This window comes from Malania oleifera, chromosome 3 (genome assembly GCF_029873635.1).
Source record: "Malania oleifera isolate guangnan ecotype guangnan chromosome 3, ASM2987363v1, whole genome shotgun sequence".
Taxonomy (NCBI): domain Eukaryota; kingdom Viridiplantae; phylum Streptophyta; class Magnoliopsida; order Santalales; family Ximeniaceae; genus Malania; species Malania oleifera.
In genome coordinates this window covers 11,791,425-11,805,559 of record NC_080419.1, presented here as the reverse complement: position 1 = coordinate 11,805,559, position 14,135 = coordinate 11,791,425, and the positions used below count along the sequence as shown (strand labels likewise).

The 14,135-nt window shown below is 36.8% G+C and overlaps 1 protein-coding gene across 2 annotated transcripts; it reads left to right on the top strand.

Moving 5' to 3' along the window:
* Positions 1 to 1,535: 1,535 nt before the first annotated feature.
* Positions 1,536 to 11,008, top strand: LOC131150437 (uncharacterized). Of its 2 annotated transcripts, XM_058101151.1 has the most exons (9): positions 1,536 to 4,185; positions 5,422 to 5,554; positions 5,675 to 5,763; positions 7,132 to 7,370; positions 7,926 to 8,012; positions 8,285 to 8,384; positions 9,059 to 9,272; positions 9,358 to 10,194; positions 10,331 to 11,008. In XM_058101151.1, the coding sequence occupies exons 1-9, from the start codon at positions 1,942 to 1,944 to the stop codon at positions 10,339 to 10,341; spliced, it is 3,954 nt and encodes a 1,317-aa protein (XP_057957134.1). In that variant the 5' UTR covers positions 1,536 to 1,941; the 3' UTR covers positions 10,342 to 11,008. The 2 variants fall into 2 exon arrangements, with proteins under 2 accessions (XP_057957134.1, XP_057957133.1); XM_058101150.1 differs by having other exon boundaries at positions 9,358 to 11,008.
* Positions 11,009 to 14,135: the final 3,127 nt, after the last annotated feature.

Sequence of the window (14,135 nt, the reverse complement as noted above, 5' to 3'; positions counted from 1 at the left end):
TACTACAAATATAAGTGCATTATTTAAGCAATTAAACATTGTTCTTTTTTTTTTTTTTAAAGAATTCCTCATTTTTTTCAAAAGTATGATAGGAGATATTTGATTATATTTTGAGAAATAAAAAAGAAGAAAGAGAAAAGAAAACCAAAAATTCTTCGTCTTCTTTTAAAATTAGTGAAGATAAATAACAAATGGGTAGGAATTTTGTATGATTAAAGTATTTGACATTGAATTGCAGACTCTTGCTTCTAAATTTTTTAAAACTATTTGTTTATTTTAGTCAAAGGGATCAAATGTTAAATTTTCACGCTTAAAAAGTGTCTCAGAGCATATTATTTCTGTATGCATTTCAGTAACAGTACTAGATTAAAAAGCAATTTTAGTAATTTTACCATTATGTTATTACTTCCTGAGTATAAAGCTCAGAAAAGTAATATTTTCTTTAGAGTTCAAGGCATGAATTTAAAGATCAAGTAACAATGCACATAAAATTCTAAAATTTAAAGTCATTATTAAGCTGATGGCTTATTTTACGTTGTATTTTACTTGAATTGTTTCAATTAATTGTAAGTTACGATATTAAAGAGATCTTCCCGTAAAAGTTATAATGCTAAAAATACAACAATATTTAAATCCACTAAATTAATTGTAACTCTAAAATAAATTCAATTAACTTAAGATACTATAAAAAAAAAATTACTCTCTCTCTCTCTCTCTCTCTCTCTCTCTCTCTCTCTCTCTCTTACACACACACACACATATTTAATACAAAATTTTATTTTTATTACATAAATATAAATTTTAATGTTGTTAATTTCACGCATCAAAATTAATTTATATAAACTAAAAAAAATCTCAAGAAGTTTGTAATTACATCTCATATTTTCAGGCATTTTATCGATTCTTATGATTTTTTTTTTTTCAAAAAATTAGTTTAAATAAAATATGCATAGCATGTGGATGTAAAAAAGAAAAAAGAAAAAAGGGGGAAATAAAACTGTCTTTTGGGGGCCTGAGCAAAAAAAATAAAAGGGTTAAATATTAAATCATAGTATTTCTCATATTAATCAGATGTCCAGAGGAACCAAACCACATCCAGCATGGGACTCTACAAAAACCGAACACATCATTATTGACACCAAGTTTTCCTAATAAAAAATCTAAACAGGGGATACTGTTGTTTAGGACAACAGCGTCACACGCGCTAGCACGTGCTCCCACGCGCGACACTAGGTAACAGCCCTTTTTGTTCCCGCAGTCACGTGAGCATCATAAGAGGGACAGTGAAACTGTTAAAACAGGTACCCGTTGCGGTTGGGGGTTCCATGATCTTGCCACGTCTGCACGGGACTGCCACGCGGTTGGGCCAATGCTGACGTGGCTATATCAGGGCCGTGCTGGACCACCCTGCCGCCCCTCCCGTGAAAGGATTTGGAGGGAAGAAGACTTTCAGAGGCAAAAAGAAAAAATAAAAAATTTTAAAAAAGAAAAAATATCAATAAATTACAGAGCACAAAGGTTGGGTACTTAAAAGGGAACATTACAATTCAACTCACAATCTCTCTCTCTCTCTCTCTCTCTCCCCCTCTACCTCCCTGTCTCGCCGTACGGGAGCTGTTTGATCCTCGTTCGCAGCTGTTCGGATTCTTCGCCGGAAATTGTATCTGTGGTTGCGAGCACCTTGCGTGTTGAGCGCCGGCGACGGATTCGGGGAGCTTCCGGGTGAAGGTAAGAATCTGCGAATCTCGCTGCAAATTTTGGGTCTTTCGATTTTCGTACGGTTTGGTTCGTTCTGTTTCAGATCTGGTGATGCTTGGTTTGGTATTCGTATTGATGGAGGAAGGGACGGGGTTTTTGGTGAGTTTGGCGATGAATTGAGGTGAGTTTTGAATTGAATTTGACGGATATGTTTGAAATTTAGGGTTTTTTGGTTTATTGAATATGGAGGAGGGCGCGAGATCTTGTGAACGTTCGGGGACCGTAGTGAAGAGTAGGAACTCCTCTGGATGTTTAATTGTTAGGAAGAAAGGGGATGGGGTGAGTGGGATTGGTTCTTCGGGGTCCAGGAAGGTTTTTGAATCGAAGAAAGAGAAGAAGAGGCCTAGATTGATTCCCAGTGATTCAGGATCGAGTGACGAGCTTCTTTTGGAGCCTTTCCGTGGAAGCATTGGTCACGGAGTGAATCAAGTACATAATGGTTCAATTGGTTTTGATAAGGGTCTTATAGAGGAGAGTAAAATTGGTCGGAAGAGGAACAGGTTGGAGCATGTTAAGCGGAATAGGGTAGTTTGTGGGAATGATGAGGGTGGGATGGAAACTAAGAGAAGTAAGTTAGATGTGTTTGAGTTTAACGAGTATGATGGAAATGAGATGATGGATGAAGACTTGGATGAGGATGAACTCGATGGGAGAAGGTTTTTGGGTTCAAAATCAATGGCAAGAAGTGGTGCCCTGCGGGCATTTGAGACTGGTTCTAGTAGACATGCTGGAGTTGACAGGAAAAAGCATTCCTTTTTTGACAGTGGTGACAGCTTATCTGGTGAAAGGAATAGGGGAGCTGAGTATTCTAATAAGAATAGGTTTGAGATGAAGAGGGATGGGGCTGCTCGGCTTCCAGATTCATTGATAAGAGAGAAGTTGAGGGTTCCTTCAGATGAAGCAATTAGGCTGCAGGGAAAGAATGGTGTTTTGAAGGTGATGGTAAATAAAAAGAATAATGTGGGTGGATCCACGAAAAGTTATGATCGCCGGAAAGTTGAAGAAAACAGAAAAGATTCTAGCTTGGGTGATACTGCCAAAGGTGGTTTATTGATTCATCCTTCGTCTTACTCAGAACCAAAGCTTCTCGAGAAACCCGGCTCTGCCATTAGGACTGAGAAAGGTCAGTTGAATGTTCGAAAATCATTGCCAAGTAAGAAAAGTAAGGCAGGTGATTCTGATTCAGATGACAGTGATGCATCATTGAGGTTGGCATCAGACAATGTGGGAACCACCAGTGTTTCTACGGCAAGGGCAAGGTATGGGGGAGGAAGAACACATCAAACTGCAAAGCTTTCTCCACCAAGATGCAAGGAAGGAAAAGTTAGGCGTGGCAGCGGCACAGAGAAGCAATTGCTACGAGAGCGTATAAGGAAGATGCTTATTAATGCAGGCTGGACAATTGATTATAGACCTAGAAGGAACAGAGACTATTTAGATGCAGTCTACATTAATCCCACAGGAACAGCTTATTGGTCCATCATCAAGGCTTATGATGCACTTCAAAAACAATTAGATTTTGAGGACAATAGCTTCAAACCTAGTGGGGACTCTTCTCCATTCACTCCAATATCAGAGGAGGTACTCAGTAAATTAACTAGGCAAACCCGGAAGAAAATAGAGAAAGAAATGAAAAAGAAGCAAAGAGAAGGTGGTTGGAGTGAGAATGCAAAAGGAGTGGCTGTGAGAAATTCTGCAACTACCAAGAAACATACAGAGAGCAGTGACAGTGGTGGCCACGAAGAGAAATTGAGTTCCTTCATAAGGCACAATGGCCGGTCACTGAAGGGTAGACCACATGAAATAGATTATGTGAATGTGAGTAATTCAACCAGTAGCACATACAAGGGAGCAACCAAGCACGATAGGATTGAAAGACTTTCCTCTGCATCCAATTCTCGTGTGCTTTTAGGAAGGAAAAGTCGAAAAATTGGCAGATGTACTTTGTTGGTACGCAGTTCTGGTAAGGGTCAGCATTTGGAAACTGATGGCTTTGTTCCGTATACAGGGAAGCGAACCCTGCTGTCCTGGATGATTGACTCTGGAACTGTGCAATTGAGTGAAAAAGTACAGTATATGAATCGCAGACGCACACGAATAATGTTGGAGGGCTGGATCACAAGAGATGGCATTCATTGTGGTTGCTGCAGTAAAATTCTCACAGTCTCCAAGTTTGAGATTCATGCTGGAAGCAAATTGCGTCAGCCATTCCAAAATATATTTTTGGAATCTGGAGATTCCCTTCTGCAATGCCAGCTAGAAGCATGGAACCGGCAAGAGGAGTCTGAACGTTGCGGTTTCCACCATGTAGACACTGATGGCGATGATCCAAATGATGATACCTGTGGCATCTGTGCAGATGGTGGTGATTTGATCTGTTGTGATGGTTGTCCATCAACATTTCATCTGAGCTGCTTACACATACAGGTATATTCACAAATTGTTAGAGAGAAAAGAGTGCCATCACATTTATGAACAGTTGGATTTTTTTTTTTATAATTTATAATTCTTAAAAAAAAAAAAAAAAAAAAACTTGTTTGCATGTGTGCAATTCAATTATTTAGTTGTTTTATATTAGTTATAGGATGTTAATGTGGGTAGAGGGAAGAGACTTAAATGTTATTGTGGAAGGAAGAAATTCCAGAGTTTGGTGACAGATTTTGGAAGCGTTGAATATTGATAGCAGGTTATAGAGAATATTGAATGTTTGTTTGTACTAATTGATGTGATCATGCATTGACTGCTTTAATTTGTTTATGAGAATGAGTTTTTTGGTGGTTTTGGTAGGGATAGGGTGTATGCAGAGGATGGGTTTAAACGATTTTAGTAAGCACTATATGTTTCTTGTAGATTGATTTTTCTTTTCTGAGCAAAGGACTGCTCTATATTTTGCGGTCCTTAAAACCTAATCAACTATATAGATGGATGACTTTTTATCTCATCTCCCCTTTCTATGCTTCTGCTCCACCCAAAACAAACCAAATAAAAGGTAGAAAAAAAAGGGAAAAACAAAGTCAATTGGTGGTAACTTACATGAAGATGAAGGAAGAGATCTAATGCCTTACTTTTCCAAATAACTTTGTTGCTCAAAATGACAAATGTACTCGTCTAACACATGCAAGGCCTGTTTGTGAAGTTTTTATGGTGTGAATTTTTTATGAGCCAGCTTGTTTTGTGTAATCATGCAAGACCTGTTTGCAAAGTTGGTATGGCGGTGTATCTAAGACTGTCATGCAGAATGATTCAATAGCAAAATTATAGTTTTATGGGAACTCAAACTTAGCATCTGATGTCTGTGTGTTAATTTGTCATCCATCATAATGAGAATTAATACTTTGCATTCTGAGCATTCTAGCTAAATTAGCTAGAAGTTGGATTTGGTTTTCATTCCAGAATTGAGTCCCCTGTGTTTGATTTGAAATTAAAGTAACCTAAAACTGAACTTTCATCTCCATTCTGTGCACGTTGAGATAATGTGTTGCTGTATTCTTTGAATTTAGAATTGAATTTGCTTAATAATTGTTTGCAGATTTATCGGTCATCTCCTTTTTGTGCATGTTGAGATAATATGTTGCTGTATTCTTTGAGTGTAGAATTGAATTTGCTTTATAATTGTTTGCAGATTTATCAGTTCAAATATTGATATCATTCTTCTCATTGCAGATGCCTTCCCCTGGTGATTGGCACTGTCCAAATTGTTCATGTAAATTTTGTGGAGTGCTGGATGGGAATTTTTCTCAAGGAAATGATATTACTGTAGGTGCACTGCTAAGGTGCAGTCTATGTCAGAAAAAATGTACCTCCTGCCCCTTGATCATATTTCAAGTTCTTTTTTGTTAGCATAATGCTTCTCCTCTATTATTTTCTTTAATGCATTTGAGTGTATTCATCTGAACCTAGCTTTTGCCTTCTTTAGATCATGAATCATGCATTCCAGAGAATGATGCTGTACCAATGGGTTCCAGTACTCTACCAACTTCTTTCTGCGGGAAGAACTGTAGAGAGGTATTTTGTCCACAATTTTCCTAGTTATCAGATATTCTAATTTCTCAGAAGGCCTAGCTGCTGAACCTCATTTCAGTTGTGCAAATTGAAGCTTTATTAATAGAAGCTGCATTTGGTTGAAATGGAATTTGAGGGCTTAGACAGACAAATGAGTTAAAAAACATTCCTCGCCATACCACCAATGCCACTTTGGCTACTTTTGCCTTGTCCATGCTACAACCATCACCTCTACTATGCCACCAGTGCTTCCCCATTTCCACCATCTCTTCGATTGTCACCATGACTTTCCTTCTACTGGCATGGCAGCACCACTATCACCACAACCATGTGATCATTTTCCCACCACCATTACCATCTCACAAGTGCCACCCATCATGACACATGATGACATCAAGACCACCTACATCACAATTGACAACCATGCCACTATCAGTGACACCACTCTGCTGCTGCCGCCACCTGGCACTACCACCACAAACATATTTACTAGTATCTAATTGATCTGATAATTTGTTTTTGACAATGTTACGTATGTTGGAAGATGTTTGACTTGCTGCAAAGGCAAAGCAAATTTAGTAAGTTTGACACTGATTCTGTCAGCTATGATCTAGTCATAAGAATAATAATCTCAATACATGGTTTCTCTCTTCAATATTCAATGGCTGAAGTTAGGTCTCTAGTAACATTAGCTGGAGTGTGACATTGTAACCTTGTGTAGTTGCAACTTGCAAGTTGGTCTTTTATTGTGAGGTTTTAGTTTTCCTCATTCATCAAGGAAATATCAACTGCCTTGATCCTATGGTGAGTATAGCCATAACTTTCTCAGAATGGAAGATAGCTTTAACATAAATCTGTAAAAAAAAAATTCATTTTGTGTGTAATTCTTTTTGCATTGTAAAGGTGCACTTAAATCTAATGAAAATGAATAAATGATTAAATTCTAAGATCTGCAATTTTTTTTCATCATTTTTTGACGTATAAATCTGCAGAACTCTATTTCAATTTATTGCTTCTGTTTTCCTTTCTCACTATAATCAGAGTGTTGGTTAAAAGATTCAAACAGAACATTATCATGGAGCTTTCTTTTGAATCCCTCCGGCCATAATTCATCTCTTTTTGTCTCGATCATCCTAATACCAATAGACTAGGAATGTCAGTACATAAATGGAAATACTTTTTTTTTTCAATGTGAATGGAGAGGGATTGTTTTGTTTTCTGCCTTTTCTTGTTAGTTCGGTTTGTGTTTTTCTTGGCTCTCTATTTTTTTCTGCTACAAATTTGTACCTTTTTTTTCCTGGGTAATTATCTTAATTTGTATCTTAGTTTTGAAGACATTGAGTTGACTCTAAATTCTTCTTGCCTCTACAGCTTTATGAGCGTTTACAGAAGTTCCTTGGTGTTAAGCATGAACTTGAAGCAGGATTTACATGGTCCCTTATTCATCGAACAGATCCAGACTCAGATACATCTCTCAGAGGCTTTCCTCAAAGGGTAGAGTGCAACTCTAAGCTGGCTGTTGCACTGAGTATTATGGATGAATGTTTTTTGCCTATTTTTGACCGTAGGAGTGGAATCAATTTGATTCATAATGTTCTTTATAATTGCGGGTAAGCTATGATTTACTGTTCTTGGTTATATTGTGGCCTTCATGCTTATCACCCAGGCTTTTAGTCATTATATATTTGTTGCTAGTTTCCCTACCATTTGGTGTTCATTTGGTGCACACAAATGCATATGGGTAAGGTATAATTTACCATACTCTTAAATTGTAGGATCTTCATGCTTACAACCTGGGCTTTAATATTCTTTATTACATGGCTGTTGCTATTTTCTCCTCCATTTGGTGGTCTTTTTGAGCACATAGATATACACGGAGGCAAATTTTATTTTTGCCCATTTAATTTCCCAATTTTTCGCAGATTGTATGAATTTGTTGAGCGTGGATATGTGAAATACATGGATTTGTGCAGGATTACAATCTTCTGCAATCATTCAGTGTGCAATAATGACATTCTATACTTGTTTAGAAGTTAAAAGCAGAATAGAAAAAAGCTATCTAAACACAACCATCATAATGATTATATTTTCTGAATTTTTTATTTTTTTTCTTTTCCTGGAATCAGGTCTATAATTGATTACTCTTCCCTGCATTTTTTCTGTAGATCAAACTTCAGCCGGTTGGACTATAGTGGCTTCTACACAGCCATTTTGGAGAAGGGTGATGAAATAATCTCTGCTGCATCTATCAGGTATCATGCCCTATAACTCTATGTGTCAATGTTTTGCATGTTTTGTCTATGATTTTATGTAGCTTACTGTTACAGGAAGGACTAAATAGTTTTATGTTCTGTCATGCCCTATCCATTATGATTTTTGTGTAGTTTGTTTATAATTTTATCATGCCCTCTAACTTCTTAAGTTCTATAAGGACGGATGAGTTTCATGGTGGCAGGGTCTTGATGTAATAAGTTTATTAGCATTGCAAAAATTTTAAATGCTACATTCTTTATTTCTATTCTAGGATCCATGGGACACAACTAGCAGAAATGCCTTTCATTGGAACCCGCCATATCTATAGGCGCCAGGGGATGTGTCGTCGGCTTTTTTGTGCCATTGAACCGGTAACACTCTGAAAATTGCTTGGTGAATTCACTTATAAACGACAATGTGAACAAGATACCAAGAACACATATTCCATGATGATTTCAAAACATATATTTTTTTTTAAGTTCTTGAGGCCTATATTGTAAGATAATGATTTAATTCAGGATTTTTTCTATTTTTTATGCACATTTCACTGAGAAGATTTTGTAAATTCTCATAAGATTCGAATGAAAACTCTGTGGTCTTTTTTGAGATTTTTATAATTCTTTGGAAAACTAAAAAATGCAAAATGTTTTCCACAACTAAACGGGCCTAAGTCTCTGGAGATGTGCTCTTGGGGCTGTGTTATGGCCTATGGAGAATATGGCTGGAAAGAAATGCTAGAATTTTTACAGGGAAGAGATTATCGGTTGGATTTATCTGGGACTGGCTTCGATACTTGGCTTCTCTTTGGGTTTATAGTGCTGGCTGTTTTGAGGGTTGCTGTTCTCAAGATGTTACCAGAGACTGGAATGCTTTATTAAGTTGTAGTTTTTCTTTTGTTGTTCTGTTTGAGGACTACTACTTTTTTGCATCTTCTTCTGCTTTTTGATTTTCTCTTTCTATCAAATGATATTCTCTTGAACCTTATTTTATCTGCTTCTGATACTGGAATGCCAGTGACTAATTTTTTTTCTGTCCCTGTTTTCAGGCTCTCAGTTCTCTTAAAGTTAAGAGACTGATTATACCTGCCATATCCGATCTCATGCACACATGGACTGGAGTTTTTGGTTTCAATCCTCTTGAAGAATCGCATAAGCAAGAAATGAGGTCCTTGAACATGTTAGCCTTCCCTGGTATGGATATGTTACAAAAACAATTATTGGAGCAAGAGACTACCGAGGCAAACATAACTGCAAGCACAGGTTTTTAAGATCGTGATGCATAATATTTAACTTCCAACTTTCTGTTTCCATATGATGATTCACCAACCATATCTTCTTTTTGTAGGTGCAAGGACCATTGGATTTAAAGGCAACTACTGTAGTGCGAATGATTTAGTAACGAAATCTGATATGGATTCCTCTGTGGAGCATGACCTCCATGTTTGCAATGATGCCAAGTTGCATGATACTGATTGGATAAATGACAAAGGTGGGACTGCTGACTCTGTGACCGATTTAGCTACTAAATCAGATTTGGATTCTTCTGTGGGGCATGATCTCCATGTTTGCAATGATGATGACGTGCATGATGCAGATGCAATAAATGACAAAGTTGCTGCCACTGATTCTGCTATTGATGTAGCAACTAAATCTGATGTGGAGTCCTCTGCATGCCTCCACGGAGGCAATGGCATGCTTGGTGTAGATGGGATGAATGACAAAGTTGCTGGTGCTGATTCCACGACTGCTTTAGCCACTAAATCTGTTGTGGATACATCTGTGGCGAATGGTCTCCATTTGTGCAGTGATAATGGCATACTTGATTCTGATGGGATAAACCACAAAGCTGCTGCAGCTGATTCTGGTTTGTTGGCTGTGGATCTTCCCTCAAATGATATATCCCCGATGAGTTGTTCTTCAGATGCGCCTTGGGATAACTTCCAAGTCCTTGCTGAAGGGAATGTATGTTCTAGTTCTCAGTTAAGGGATAAGTTTGCTGAATCTGTTTCTGTAGGAAAGCCTTTCCTTCCCTCTGATGTGGATGACAATGTTCTTGAGATGGAAAAACATGCACCAGATTCTACCATTAAACACACTATCCGGTCTTCTGCAGTAGTTGAAGCTGGTGCTCCAGAAGGAAACATTGAAGCTGCTAGTGTCGAAATCACCCGGGATTCTCCAGGTGAAACTTATGCAGAGAATCTTATTTAATATTCTGCTGATGAAATAAATGAAAACCAGAACGCCACTTCTGTTTCTACTTTTCATAGCACAAATTAAAGTATGATGCAATTTATAACTCTGATTTGCATCGCCAGAATGTGTTTGAGATGAAAAGCAAATCCCATGTGCCTTCACAAGCTTCTGATGGAACAAATTGTCAAGAAAGTGCCTTACATGCATGTGCTGCAAGCTCAGGGACTGATGCATGTGTAATGAAGACTGAAGCCACTGCTTCTGTTTGACATTTCAACATTCGTGCTGACAGCTTCATAACCTCTCTACTCACATCATTACACTGCCGGAATGATGCTTTCATAATTGGTTTGATGGTTCTGAGAAGGTTGGGTGCCATTATTGAACTGGCACCGACAATTGCTTATGATTCATAGGAAAGCAGTCATCAATGCACCATTTGAGTATGATTTTCAGGGTTCCAGCCCTTGCTTCTTGCAATATATTTTATTTGTTCCTCAAGGTTATATGAACATGCCCTGAATTGAATGACTTGAGACCACTCAGTGAAGCGAAGGTGCTGTTGTGTAACATAACCTCCCCAGCTTGTGCAGCGGGTGTTGTTGAAATGTGCTGAATCAAATCACTGAATCTCTCTCGAGCAGCTTCTCCCAATGTGTATATATATACATCAAGGTCTGCCAGCCAGGCACGCAGGTTCTGAGTTTGATTCCGAGTCCTGTAATTCATTTGTTGTTATACAGTGTGAGCTATGGTCTATTCTCAAGGGGATGAATTGAATATTTAAAAAATTTAGTTCACTTTTTGCCCTAATTTTAATACACAATCACTTTCAAGTTTCTGCTTAATCAAATAATCACGAAACTATACATACACAATATTTCTATCTTACGGCTTCACAAGTGCAGTATTTTACAATCAATCTCAAGTGCAATATGTAACGACTTTCTTTTTTTAACTAATTTTTTTTTTATACATACTGTGAGATTTCACTGCTCTGATACCTTTTAATATAAATCAAACTAATATCACGGGTCAGATTGGACCCGTGGAATCTGAAACTCTATAAACAACCTAAGCAGCGAGAAGTAGTATGCATACAACCATAACCATATATTCAATGCCAAAGTGTAAGAATATTTTTCAAAATATACATACACAACAGTACTCAAAATACTCTTATTTGCACCTAGGGACTATTCAAAATAATTACTCAAAAATATTCACCCTTTCGTCAGGCAGTACTGTAGTCTCCTCTACCTACGAGCTTGATCTGCTCGCCTAACTGGATCACCTAAAAAAAATTAAATCATTGGGATGAGACAATACTCAGTAAGATGAAATATGCTATTACTAGTGTGTGGCAGGTGAGTTTACATATTATAAAATTGATTTGGAATTACCATAAATAAATGAGTCCGCGAAATCCTTATAAACATTTCAATATAACTTATACCTAATTGTTTAACATAATTTGTTTTTCTGAATTTTCTAAACATAATACTTTATAGGTATATCTATGGTTTCTGTAAATTTGAATATACATAAATATAATAACTGGGAGAATTTTCCTGGATGGATAACTAAAAGTCATGATTTAATTGCTCATGACAGGGTTGTGTGACCCGAAGGCGGGACCTATCCTGACTAGCTGACCAGGGTAAGTCAACTGAACTAAGAAAGTCAGATCGGCCTCCTCAACCCTTATCTAAAGGAAAACCTGTCCACAACATAGGCACGATCGACGGCTGAATACCACATACTATCTGAGTAATGTGGTTACACTCTAAACTGATTATAACTACGGTACCGTGCTCTGCTAATTGAATTTGGTCCATCAAGGTATGATATTATATACATATGTAACTGATATATTTATATTACTGTTTTACTATGATTTTATAATAACTAAAACATTGTAAAACTAATCTGCTAATCTGCATAACTGGCTGATCTGATTATCTAACTGAAATCATGGTATTCTGGATATGTTGTAAATATATGTTTCTATACATATACTGTAAATTATGGTATTATGGAAAATAGATAAATCATGGTATTCTGAATATTCTGTAAAATTTCTATCTGTATGTATATTGAAAATCATCTTTTATAAAACATATATTTATTCCATGATATTTTCTGCCTAATACACTATAAAACATGATATTTGTATAATGCATAAATGCTGTACTAGTTTGCTATAGACTCATGCCACACAATTTAAATAAATAAATTCACTTGTTCTAAAATCTGTATTTTTTGCTATACAAATATATTATAATATGAATAATAATAATCTGATAAAGCATATAATTTCTGCAGACTATCATACTAAAATTCCTAACATAGCAAATTTCCTTTACATGACTATCTGAATACTAGCTACTATTTACAATCCCACGTGTGCGAAATTCATAATTTCAACATCCTAAGATATCACACGTACATTTTCCAAGTCAAACAACTGAATTAACCTAAATAATTATCATATTCATACTCCCCAAATCCACACATGCACAAATCCTAAACTATATTTCATATATCATTTTACCTGAATTCCTGAAATACCACCCACTGGAGTCTTCAACCCTTGTCCACAGGGTCCCAAAACACTCTATTCCTGAAAATATAATATCTTAATTTTATTTCAAAAAATCCCTATATTTTCTCATATAAGGCAGAATTTGACTTCAAATGAAGTGGGTAATACTGAAAATGCTCAAAAAATCCACTCACCCTGATTTTGGGATGGTTATCAAGTTAGCCTAACCAACGGATTACTCCAGTAGATTTGAAGAGAATCTTCCCAAGAGTGACGTGACAGTTTCGAATCGTCAATCCGGTGAAAAACGGGGCCAGAATCGAGGAGAGAAAGCGAAGGGGACGAAAACCTAGAGAGAGAAAGAGTCATATGCAAATTTCCTGCGCTGAAATTCAATTTTAGCATACTTATACACTTGCCTTTGTCAACAAGGTCAAGAAGGGAGTTCGTCGGCGAACTTATAACCTTCGTCGACGAATTTCAGGCCCCGAAATAGCCCTCTCAGTAACTCCTCATCGTTGAGACACGTTTCCCCGTCAAAGATCCTAATAACCTTTGCGTTCGTCGACGAGAACCTGCTGTGACCCCCTTTACAATTCTCTTTTCCTTCCTCTTTTATTATTTAAATATCATAATTCTTTGGGTCTTTACATTCTCTCATTCTTATAAAATTTCGTCCTCGAAATTTATTATTTGAGCAATTCACCATCCCTTAAAGAAAATATGCTACTTATTTTATTACTTACCCTCACTTGTAGCAGAGGAATACCATGGTTACATAAGCAGTTCTGGGAGATTACAATTATACCATAAAAGAAAATTCTCCCAAAACTAAAAACACTACCTATCCTATATATTCTAAATTACAATTACACTGTACAAACTAAATTAAAACTATCATTATTTAAACTTACATATACCTACTGTACTCCACTAAACAGGTGCGGGTATTTCTGTCTGATTTCCTTATCAAGCTCTCAAGAAACTTTTTCCACCGCGTGATTTCTCCACAGAACTTTTACTAGTGGTATCTTCTTACTACGCAATTCTTGTTTTTTTCTATCTAAGATCTGCACTGAAGCTTCCTTATATGCCAAAGCATCACTGAATTCTAATTCTGCATAACTGATAATATGAAAAGGATTTGTGACGTATTTCCTTAACGTAGAAATATAAAATACGTCATGTATTTTAAACAAAACGGGTGGTAAAGCTAGTCAATAGGCAATTGACCTAACCTTCTCAAGTATCTCAAATGGACCAATAAACTTAGGGTTCAACTTACCCTTCTTCCCAAATTTCATGATTCCCTTTAGTGGTGTTATTTTCAAAAACACATGGTCACCCACTTCAAATTCCAATTCCTGGAGGCGAGTATCTGC